Source organism: Bemisia tabaci, chromosome 4 (assembly GCF_918797505.1).
Source record: "Bemisia tabaci chromosome 4, PGI_BMITA_v3".
Lineage (NCBI taxonomy): Eukaryota > Metazoa > Arthropoda > Insecta > Hemiptera > Aleyrodidae > Bemisia > Bemisia tabaci.
Genome location: NC_092796.1, coordinates 52,704,106 through 52,716,174, shown reverse-complemented (window position 1 = coordinate 52,716,174; position 12,069 = coordinate 52,704,106). Strand labels below are relative to the sequence as shown.

The following is a 12,069-nucleotide window of genomic DNA, read 5'->3' as shown; positions in this document are numbered from 1 at the left end:
GTCGGGAGTTGCTCGACGCGCCGCACATTCGCAGAAGTCTTGGGAGGGGTCGGGCATGAAATTTTAAACTGATTGTGAGAATGCACATTTTGATGTTTATTTCATCGCACCATAAATAAGAAAGTTCCTTTTGAAAAATTATGAGAGGAGACCAATGGAGCCACTTCAAAACTTTTCCGTCTTGTAATAATGAAAATTAAGCTTTTAAATTTTCCAAATAATTTCTGACCCCTCCCATTGTGCGGTGTGCGCCATCTAGATTCGCAGTGAGTAGTTTTACGTTTAAGTTGGCACCTATAAAAAAGAGGTATTGATAAAATTAGTAAAATTTCCGTACTGATAAATAGCGAAGGGATTTAGAGGCTTTTATGACGGTTTCTTTTTATGCCACAACTAAAGCTCATTTTGATCAGCATGAATATTTTTCGGACTGCAGATGAAGTAATTTTTCAGGTCGGTCGTTGCCTCCTCTTATCTCTCTAAAGAATACAGTTGTAGACAGGTTGGGCATAAGAATACTGTATGTGTAATTTTTATTCTTCAAAATTTCACTCACGTAGAAGTCAATTTGCATCACTGTTGATTTGGGCTGATCATATCCCGCTACAGCTTGCGGAGCTTAAGGATGTAGTACAAATAGTTTGTAACTTAATTTGTCTTCAGCGGTGAGTTTAAATGTTTTCTCCTGTGATTGTATCCCTTTCGCCCAGGCCCGCCACATCCCATCTCGGGCCCTGGTACCAATTTTAAGGTCCGGGCCCCAAGCACGGAGGGGGGGGGGGGTCCGAGGGGCATCCCCCGAGAAATTTTAGAATTTATACGAATAATCGGACGCATTTTGAAGCTTCCATAAAGAATTTTTCCATCAATTTCTGCGGAATAATTATGTTTTTTTTTCTACTTTCAGCACGAAATACTTGTGAATTGTTGCATTCAAAACATCTGGAAAATTTTTATTTTTATTTTGGGGGGGGGGGGCATATGATACTATTTTCAGTTCTAAGAGGGCCAAGCCCCCCTGGACTCCCCTTCGTTTGTCTATGGCAAGGGAGTTGAGCCATGAGCCATTGAAGTCGAGGATGCCCAGACTGGAGACTCTTAGCATCTGACGACGGAAAAAAACGAAACGCAGTTATTAAAAATATCCCTCTGTACTGAAAATCTTGAAAATAGATAGAAATTTTCCAAGAAGTATACTTCTTTGAAAATTTAAGAAGAATTCTACAGTGCCCCAGCGTGTTTCTGAAAATCTATTCACCTTTTGCGAAATTTTTAGGGTAAATTTTTCACTTTTTCTTACGAAACAAGGGTTGCATGTGAATTCGTAGTGGTTTTCCACGGGTAACACGGGCCCCTCCAGGGCCCGGGCCCGGTACCAGGGACCCAGTATCCCCCCCCCCCTTGTGGCGGGCCTGACTTCCAGTCAGGTCAAGATTCAGGATTTTTGGGTTCAGGAAATGGCGCAATCCGTTGTGAGGGGCCCCCTAAGTGCAATTTCTTAGCCCTTCCTAATCTTAATTTGAGACTATCTCGAAAAAAAAGTAAAATGTTTAGGAATATTGAAAGGGAAGGGAAGAAACTTCGTGGTGAGGGCCCCTAGGTGCGCGCCTCAAACTTCAAAACTTGGCTGTTTTGAAAACGCCTTCAAATGCGGCGTGATACCTCACGCATTCCGGAGAGTTCAAATAGTTGTATCATTGCGCCGTAAGAATGTGACGGAAGATTTAAATGGAAATAGCCTCCATGCACGCTGGGCTTGTCGATTTCCTTTGACATTTTTGCAGTGGTGAATGCATAGCTGAAGTGCGCTTCAGCTAGAAATGTATTTACAAATGGGTGGTTTTTCTACGAGGATTAAAAATAAACGAGTGGTACGGAATATAACAAAAGAATATGAACTATGCAAAACGATAATCCGGGTATCGGAACTTGGCTGTTTTGAAAACGCCTTCAAATGCGGCGTGATACCTCACGCATTCCGGAGAGTTCAAATAGTTGTATCATTGCGCCGTAAGAATGTGACGGAAGATTTAAATGGAAATAGCCTCCATGCACGCTGGGCTTGTCGATTTCCTCTGAAATTTTTGCAGTGGTGAACGCATAGCTGAAGTGCGCTTCAGCTAGAAATGTATTTACAAATGGGTGGTTTTTCTACGAGGATTAAAAATAAACGAGTGGTACGGAATGTAACAAAAGAATATGAACTATGCAAAACGATAATCCGAGTATCGGAACTTGGCTGTTTTGAAAACGCCTTCAAATGCGGCGTGATACCTCACGCATTTCGGAGAGTTCAAATAGTTGTATCATTGCGCCGTATGAATGTGACGGAAGATTTAAATGGAAATAGCCTTCATACTTTCGCCTACACTGAAAAAAAAAGTAGCTTGGATCAAGCATGATAATTCTTGAATTTGCCGCCAAGAATTTTTTTTTATCTTGCTTCAAGCTGACTTTTTCTTGATTCAAGAAAAATAATGCTTGGGTTAAGCAAAAAAGTAGCTTATATAACCAGAAAAATTCTTGATTTAAGAGGGAATACCTCTTGGCGGCAAATTTAAGATTCTTTTTTTTCAGTGAGGCAGCTGATAGGTAACGTTTATCTAACTTTAGACTCATGCCTCTTTGTAACTTCTTGTATATAAGCATATTTCATTGTGTACGCTTTTTAGAGCAAAGTAAAAAACGAAAACAAGAAAAGAAAACACTGATTTTGGCTGATTTAACTGTTTTCAAACTAAGTCATGGCAAAATAATGTCGGAGAAATGGACAACCCTACATTGCAATGCGATTCAAAATTCCCGATTATGTTTATATTTTTTAAGGGAAAACTGACCAAAATTTTCTGCGAATATCTTTGAGGAAGTGAAGTAAATGTTAAGAAAAGCTGATTGGTTTTTTTTTTTTAACAAAAAATAATAAATAAATAAAACATGAAAGGAGACCTACAACGTCGCAATCGGTGGCGCGCATTTTTTTAACTTCAGCCATAGATGTGTTTGAAATTAACACTTGTTACAAATTGGTAATTGAAACAAAAACGGCGTTGTCCGCCTTTATTTACTTGCATTATTCAGATTGCAACATATTGTTCAAAGCATAGGATTTGTTGTTCGAAATCACTCGCAACTTTGTTGCAACGACTGCAGAAAATTGCAACAGCAAAGAAAAGTCCAAGTCAACTTTTATTAACACTAAGTCGCCTGTGCTACTTCAAAGGCGGATCCAAGGGGGGCGTGGGGGGCGTGAGCGCCCCTCCATTCGACCAATAAAAAGGAGGGAGAAAAAGAGAAGGAAGAAAGGAGGAAGGAATGGAGGAAAGAAGGAGGAAAGGAAGGGGGAAGAAGGAATAAGGACGCTTACATTTGGTAATTGTTCACGACGAAATCGACTCGAACTTCATAATAGTTGCTTCAAAAGTTCAAGAATTTCCTGAGGGAGGCGCCGGCCCCTGGACCCCCCTTACGCCCCCTCCCCCGTTCGAGGTGTCTAAATCCGCCCATGTGCTACTTTGATCATTTTAAGGAGGTGCACGCGTTAAAATTTCATGTGGGTGTTGAATTCTAAGCTCCAATTTACCCGAACCCTCTTTTTCGTAAAATTTTAGGAGAAAATATCCCAAAAAATGTACTTCCTCATACGAAAGAAAAGTTGTGAATATTCTGAGGCTATTCTCGCCTTAAGAATCACACCTGTGACCTGACCATGCACATCGACAGGTGCAAAGCTGATGGTTAGATCAGGTTATTCAATATTGGTCGATTTGTAGAAACAAGAAGGAGAACCACCCACTATCACGCAACCATGCCGATTACTCCATCGGAGATGTCCAAATTACGCAAGCACGTAGCAAAATCAAGGGACTTTTAGAGCTTTTGTCACGATATCACAGAAAGGTGGACTTTGAGCCCCAGATAAACGTGAATCGTGCCCACTTCATTTTTCTTCCTTGTTACTTTTTTCTTCTTTTTTTCTTTACCTTGAGAGCCTTCTTATTCATGTGATAAAAATCAATTTTCCGAATGAGCACACAAATAGGAGGTGCCGGGTCATGCGATATTACTTACTCGGACGTGAATAATAAAAGTGCACTCATGTGATAGTGATCAATTTTCCAAGTGTATATCCAAAGCGACGGTAAAAACAGTTAAGCGAGAATAACTCTCCGGTGTTCTAAATCCCCGCTCACATTTTATTTTTTGAAAGGTCAACGAACAAACACCACTGAGCAACGAGTAAAATTTTCAGAGAATACCTACGTTTCGCAGAAAGAAGAAACACCAGGGAAGTTTTCAAGAAGCTTCGAGTATTTTTCCGTTTGATATAAAATAATGTTAAACGTTACTAAAAAAAAAAAAAAAAAAAAAAAAAAAAAAAAAAAAAAAAAAAAAAAAAAAAAAATGACAGAAGGTCTGTCTGTAACGTCGCAAACCGAGATTTACGTTTTTGCAATTTCACAGTTAGACTATATTTTGCAATTTGGAACCAAGATTTTTGGCCCAGTTTAGAAACAACGTATGTACCATTAGTTTCACTACATGCACATAAGTGATTTACAGATGAGCCAGACATTTTAGTTCCAAATTGCAAAAGTCCAGTTGTACCATCGTCGCACCAAGAAAAAGCGTTAAATGAATGATTCGCGGACGTCATGTTTCCTCTGATAAAATAGGAATTATCTGGAAAACAGACGAGGTTTCCTCTTTGAATTTTTTTGGAAGAATTCTCCGCGATTCGCTCTAGCGTGCATGATAATTTCAAGGAAATGTGTTCTTAACTTTTCTTGGAGATTAACATTGAAAGAGAAAACTATTGCAAAGTATGTTTCATGAAAATTTAGTAAAACAATTATTGTTTTAAATGCAATTATACTTTAGCTGAGAGTAGTCGCGACACTGCGGTGGTCGCTTTAAAAAATGAAATAGAACGGAATTCAAATTACAGCACCTCATTTACAAAGAATGGAAATAGAGATGGCACCTTTGGCCACGAAAACGGTCAATGAATAAATAGACGAGACATTTGCGACATCGCTGCGGCGCCTGAAAGGATGCAGCCATGCTTGTCTATGAGCTTATTTTACTGCATGAGAATCAAGTGAAGGCGCACACGCTTTTCAAGCGTTTTCAGCGATGGAATTCGCAAACCAGCGGGCTGATTGTTGAAATTGGTAGACAAAGCTATAGACAAAGAAGACAAAAGGGATATGGAGGGATCCTATTGGAGGAAGCTGGTGGTTGCAATAGACAAAGGAGGTAGATAATAGACTGACTAACGGCAACTCACGAGGGATCCTTTAGTCAGTCCATCATGTACCCACTTGGTCTATGAGAACCACCCAAATTAACCAATAGGATCGCCCTATACTCATCATGTCCTCCATGTCTATAGCTTTGTCTATCAATTTCAAAAATCAGCCAGCAAGGCATTGGAAAAACACTTTATCGAAAGGCGAAGGAAATAACTGATAAAATTAGAATCGAATCTAGCAAAAAGATAAGTGATCGTATCGAAAATTCGATACGTATCTGTGAACGATCCATGAAAGTAACACTTGGATTATCTGCGAAAATATGGACCAGAGATAACGTAAATAAGTAACTCGCAATTATTTAAAATAACGTTTTGAAAACTATGAACCGAAAAATGAGGGGCTCGGAGGACGAGATGCATAAGTGTAGTTTTCGAAAAAGTTGAGATATTAATCATTTGAAGTAAAATAACTACTCTTAATGCATATGCTGTGAAAAATTCGCTCCCAAATTCCAATTACGAAGCGTCAAAGAGACAGCTTAAACTTTTTTTCCACCACAAGGCTCCATGTGATTTCGAAACTTCAAACGCGTATTTCTCGAAGTAGCAAAAACTGCACTTATGCACCTTGTCCTCTAAGCCCTTCAAATAGAAATCGAGAACTTACGCGGATATATCCTTGTGAGGCGCCATCAGTGAGGGATAGCACAAAATCCTGGGGTTACGTCGAGCCGGCAGTCCCTTTGCACCAAAATTGGACGTCTCCTCCATTCTGATGGTTAGTGTATCCCTGCGAGGGTCCATCGGCCTGTCGCGCTAATGACAGAATCCGCGGAAGGAATTAATAATTACTATCCTCGTCACAGAATTTTACTATCCGTTAAACAACTCTCACGCTGACTGTGGGACCACGCGCGCCCGTCCTAGTCGATCCATTTCCGATTTTTAAACGAATTAAATGGGTAGTTTCCGCATTTGAAGGAAATGAAGCGCAATAATCGTCGTCGGAATTCGACGAGAAAGCTCCCCTTACGTCGAGCTTGTGGGAAAGTAGAGTCTTGCCTTGACGAGCTCATACAGGTTTTTTTTTTTTCTAGTTTCATACGGAGAGTAAGAGGATCAGGTCTAACAAAAACGTGCTAAGTCATATTTTCATACATATTTTTATACATTTTCTACATATCGACGGTGAAACTACCAAACCACGTATCTCGTTTGCGGTGTTTAAAAATCTACGCTCACATTTTATTTTTTGGAAGTAGACCAAATCAATATCACTCCTTGAAATTTTCACAGAATTTTCTCCGTGCAAAGAGGAAAAATCATAGAAATTTTCAAGACTGGACGTTAAATAGTTTTTCATTTAAAAAATAAAGTATGACAGGAAGTCTGCGACGTCGCAAACCGAGATACGTGGTTTGGTAGTTTCACCGTCGATATACTATATCATATTTTCAACAGTCATATTTTCATCATTTTCATATTTTCTACATTTTATTGCTAAATTTGGCTGGCTAAGCTGTGTAAAACATGGTTATAGATTAAAAAATCAAGCTACGAACCAAATAAACAAGTAATATTTGGACGTATTTCTACCAAACAGACCTAGGTGCAGGTGAGAAATATGGGGTGTGCTCTAGAAAGCTGCAAAGGAAGCAATTTAAAAGTGTGCGTGATTCCTTTTGAAGAGCTGGAATGGCGGGATATTACATTCTATCAAACAGACCTATGTGCCAACTGAATGCGGGATTCATGAGCCGCCAGGATGGGACGAGAGCGTTGTGGACAGGGCTCATGAGTTGAAGCCAACCACGAGCCGCAACGGCGTCGGTTTCTCCGCCGCTGACGTCATTGGCGCTTCATTATTCTCATTCACTCTTACGGCCAGAGAACTAACGAGCATACCCCATATTCCACACTTGCACATAGGTCTGTTTGATAGAAATACGTCCAATTTAAACTGCTAATACATGTTTTTGAAACCTTTTTTTTTTTTTTTTTTTTTTTTTGCTCAGTTACCTATTAATTAAAAGATCGAACTACAAGCCAAAATAAACAAGTAATAGTTCAAACTACAAGTACATGTTTTTGAAACATGTTTTTTGTTTTGATACATGTGTTTGAAATCTCACTTGTTTATTTTGGATTGTAGTTCCATTTTTTAATTTACATCCATGTCATATTTTTGGGGGGCGGGGCAGGGGGGGGGGGGGTTAGTTGAAAATGGCTTTGAATTCAATCAGTCGTAAATTTTCTCCTAATTTTTTTTCAACCGAAGTTCTCCTCAATGAAATGTATAAAAAAATTTCGATTTTTTTTCAATGTACGCTATTAAGTCCCGCAAAAATTTTAGGAAAAATTAGAAAACTTTTCAGAAAATTCCGCAAAAAGAATTTCCATTTGCTGACAAGTATTTACATTGCACTTAACGAGCTATTACGATTTTATTGTGGTACATTGCATTTCATGATTATCGGCGCTCGAAAATGTAAAAGAATTTAATTGGATCCTCATTTGAGAGAAGTTAAAGGAGCCAATTTCAACGGCCATTTTCTTCGGAGAAAAGGAGAAGTATTACAGCGAAGCTTCGTACTCATGCGTGAAAGATAAAGTGTATGCATCGTAATTGAAGGCGTTTCACATGCGAACTCTTCATCCATTACATGAGTGCGCAATGCCGATGTCGCCACCCTCGAAGCAGTCGAAGAACTAGTCGCACAGTCGCACAGTGCATCGAGTCAATAGGAGAGGTCGGGCATGATTTAAAAACTTTAAAAGCGTATACCTCCATGAATATGAAATGTTGATGTTGTAAAAGTAGTTTCATTGGTTTGCTCGTAAAATTTACTATCAAGAGCACCCCTTAAAATTAAAATTGTGACGAGATAAACGCAAAATTGTACAATTTTTGTCAAAAATTTCATGTCCGATTTCTTCCGAAGACTCGTTCCACTGTGAGTCGGTGCGTGGATATTTATCTTAACGATCTATCTATCGTCGAGGTATCTCATTGCATTGATTGGGTAGCTACCGCTACTTTTACAATACATGTGTGCATTTTAATTGATAGGGATTGACTTTTAATATTACTTGACTCCTGATAATTGAAAATTCGTGGTAACTGACAGTCTCAAAATGCAATTCGCCTAAAATTGACGCCTAGCGCAAAAAAAAACACGAAAATATGGTTTTTGATGTTGCGACTTTCATGTTAAAAATTTTTAATTTTAAAAAGGATCTATATAATCGGAATTTGTATCCAGAGCACGTTTGGTTTGCATAATCATTGTCAAAAATACTCTTGTTATATTTCATGCAGAAATGTTTGCGATCATAATTTCAAAATAATAAAAAAAATATATATTTACGAACTTTAGAGTGAGAACACTGTAATTTAAATGATTTTTTGTCCTCCGGGTTCCACCACACAATTTACACGAGTACAACTTGCTACCTACCTGTATTGGAGAGGAGATGACCGAAATATCGGTTTCAAACACTGTGAGTGTAGGAATCCCAACCTGAGAAAAGGTCCCAAGACAACGAGCCTATGTTGATGTGAATATCCGTTGATTTGTTAAGGGAGGTCAGCACTTGCGTAAACTCATTTTAAACTAAAATAAAGAGCCTTCATGATCAGTCCTGCTTTAATCTGCAGGCTGTACCCGTGTTAATCTTGGGAATTTTTGGAGCAAGGAAATGACACATTGTGTCTTATTCCCTTATCAGGCTAAATGGTATAAAATTAGCGCGTGTGAGAAGAAAATTACCTTTAATTCAAACCAAGACGAGATAAGTTTTCCAAAAATCTTTGTCAGATGCTTCATCCTGTTTCTGACGAAAACACAAAGTCTCGGCTATCAATTTCCTCAGCTTTTTATATTTTTTTTCTCGCGGTCGGATAAGTGTTTCTGAGCAATTACATAAAGTTGCCTTGGTTACCTTTTCATTAGGCAGGTTTTCAGGTTCTTTTTCCGTCTCCGTTCATTGCAAAGGTTTGCAAAAACATTTGCAACACTTACGGGAAGATGAAGAACCACGCACGTTCGTCTACAACTTGTTATCAAAAAGTAGAGTCCCTTTATACCCAGAGTTAAGACAACTCACTTTTGGTTGGGCTGAAAGTGGCCTAAAAAAAAATCCAATTCTGATTGGTTCTCACTCATGGAGGCCGAAACGAGTGCACCAAGATGGCGGTACCTCGAATGTGAACAAGAATAATGAAAATATTACCTAAGTGTGGTTTATCAAGAGTAAATTGTTATTTCCATCGGTCCAAAATGAAAATAGATTAAGAAATTATTCACAAACCAATCTCATTTTCTTTTTAATTAATCAATTTGTTGATGTTGTTGTTTTTGTTTGACAGACATCGCAGGATTCCTGATCCTTATCCCTCAATATCGTTCGTTTGGGTGCACTCGTTTCGGCCTCCATGGCCAGCCAAGGCCGGCTGCCAGTCAGCTGATAATCGAGTTGTCTTAACTCTGGGTATAAAGGGACTCTATCAAAAAGCACGAATGTAAACAAGGCGAAACATCAACTCCTATTGGTTCCCGCCAATTTAGTGCCGCGCTTTGCAAAATATTCAAATTGACGCGCCAATTTTCAAATAAGCGGGGAACTCTCCGGTTGCGCGCTACATAAAAATCGACCCCGCAACAGGTTTTTTCCTCGATTCCTTTTAAGTCATTTGAGGGCAGGGACCGCGGAGTTACTTATAGAATTGACCCCAAAAAGGAATCCAAATTTCACGTCCTGAACCTCCCCCCCCCCCCCCGTTCCCACCAGTCTTTAGGAGAAGGGGATGGAGAGCCAGTGGTCATGCTCCTTAAAGTCGGGACTTCCTATCGAAGGGGAGGGGGAGGCAACTGGTGTCTTACATATATTTCAATGATTGGAATTTTGCAAGAATGATGACAGACATACAATAATGGTCTAAAATACTGAATGCAGCATTATTATCTAAGTGGAATTTGAAATTGAGCAATATTAATTGCAATCATGGTGATAACTACAGACGTCTACTAATATATCTAATAACAAAAACATATGTATTTTGAAAAATATTATAAAAAATACACTTTACACGTGTCCTAATCTATAACTATAAAGGAGAGGCCCCAATTTTGTACCCAATGTTTCAGCGACTTCCCGAAGGCGGATTTCCTTGAAACTTTGTACGCATGTGCGGTTCGTGCTGAAGGGGTGCAATTCGTCGTCCGATTTTCGAAATTTTGATTCTAAGGGTTGAAAACACGCTAAAAAAGGGTGACCCGTGTGTTAGAGCGGCGTTCCGCGATCGATCGTCGTCGTCTGGTCGTCGTGGTTTCCCTTCTTTTATTGCGTCTCGATCAGCTGTTTTTTCTGTCTAATTTTGGAGATTCCGAACCGGAGCAGTGTTGCCGAAATCACGAAATTTGTAGTTTCACGTTATATTTTCATATGTGTTAAGAATGTTCTGCGTTCATTCTTGAAAGTTGATGTAATTAGAGGGAAAGGGGAGGGAGATTTAATGCATATTCATTTTTTAAATAAAGATGACCAAAGAAAGGAAAGAAAAAAAACTCAAAGCAAAGACACACTATTTCTTAAAGTTGCCATGGATTTTTTAAAAGAAGATTCTCATTCTGTGAAATGGTTCGTTTGCAAGATGAACGTGATTTTCACCATATATAATTCCGTAAGCCTTTTCTTTGCGTCAAAATTCAGCGCGAACCGCCGGGCCGATCCGTGCGCGGGTGGTACCGGCTCGACCGTCCCGGTCCCCCGACGGCGGGAAAAAAATAGAGATCGGCCGGCGTGCCTGGCCCCCCTCGCCCCCTCGGGAAAAACGGTTATCCCGTTCGTCCCGCTAGGAGATGCGCGGTTTTTCGTTTTCCCCGTGCTGTTCGTTCTCGGTCAGCTGATGACTCGGCTGCCCGAGGCGTTCGTTATCATGGACATTCGTCGTTTATGAAGAATTCCGATTTTTTGGTACAGTGCGCGTCGTCTTTTGAATTTTGTTGTCGTGTATGGAGAATCCCGAATTTTTAGTAAAGTGCGCGTCTTCGTTTTAATATTGGGAATGGATCGGAGTCGAAAGCGTGGGCGTCCGGCGAAGCGTGGCAATGTTTCTCGCAATTTATCCGCGCGACGCAAAGTGCGGCATGATGGCTATCTCAGTGAGATGGATAATGTACGACGTAGGGGTGAACAGGGAAATAACCTCAATTCATTTCGGCAGAGCACTGATAATTTTATCGAAAATGATTATCCGGAAAATAATTTCGGACTTTTAAATGTGAAGTGCCATGTATTGTGATGCCTTGAATTTCAAAAAAGAGGAGGTGAACGGCCATTTTAACAGATGTTGTCATAATGGTCTTCTCAGAATTGCCGAGCCTGGAATCAATTACCAACTCGCAACCTGTTCTCCAAACCCATTTTCATGACAAACATTTTGAGGTACAACAATTGTATGGCTTTTGCATCTCTGTCTGCTTCCAAAGCGCATATCTCCGGAGTTAGTCCATACTATTTCAAAATACAAGGTCAAATTTACAGGTAAGTTTAATTTATTTTGAATAATTTTCATCTTTGAATTTTCGTTTACAGGTAAGTTGAATTTATTTTGATTAATTTTCATCTTTGAATTTTCTCAAAATTTCGATTAATTTGTCTCTTAAGGAGGGGTATCGATAAGGGCCTTTTTTGGCCCCCTCCTAGAATCTAGAAATTTAGGGGGGTTTTCCAAGTTGACTCAATGTAGTTTACGGAAACAATCATGATTTAGCCCATAAGCCACTGGATACGTGTTAAACGGTTGCCTAAAC

At 39.5% G+C, this 12,069-nt stretch overlaps 1 protein-coding gene across 1 annotated transcript in view; it reads right to left on the bottom strand.

Annotated features, from left to right (window-relative positions):
* Positions 1-6,040, bottom strand: part of LOC109042508 (purine nucleoside phosphorylase) — a 30,141-nt gene extending 24,101 nt beyond the window's left edge. The window contains exon 1 of the mRNA XM_072300047.1: positions 5,922-6,040. Within this exon, the coding sequence (XP_072156148.1) occupies positions 5,922-6,025 (104 nt within the window). The 5' untranslated portion in view covers positions 6,026-6,040. The remainder of the gene's footprint in view (positions 1-5,921) is intronic.
* Between the last annotated feature and the right edge of the window lie 6,029 nt (positions 6,041-12,069).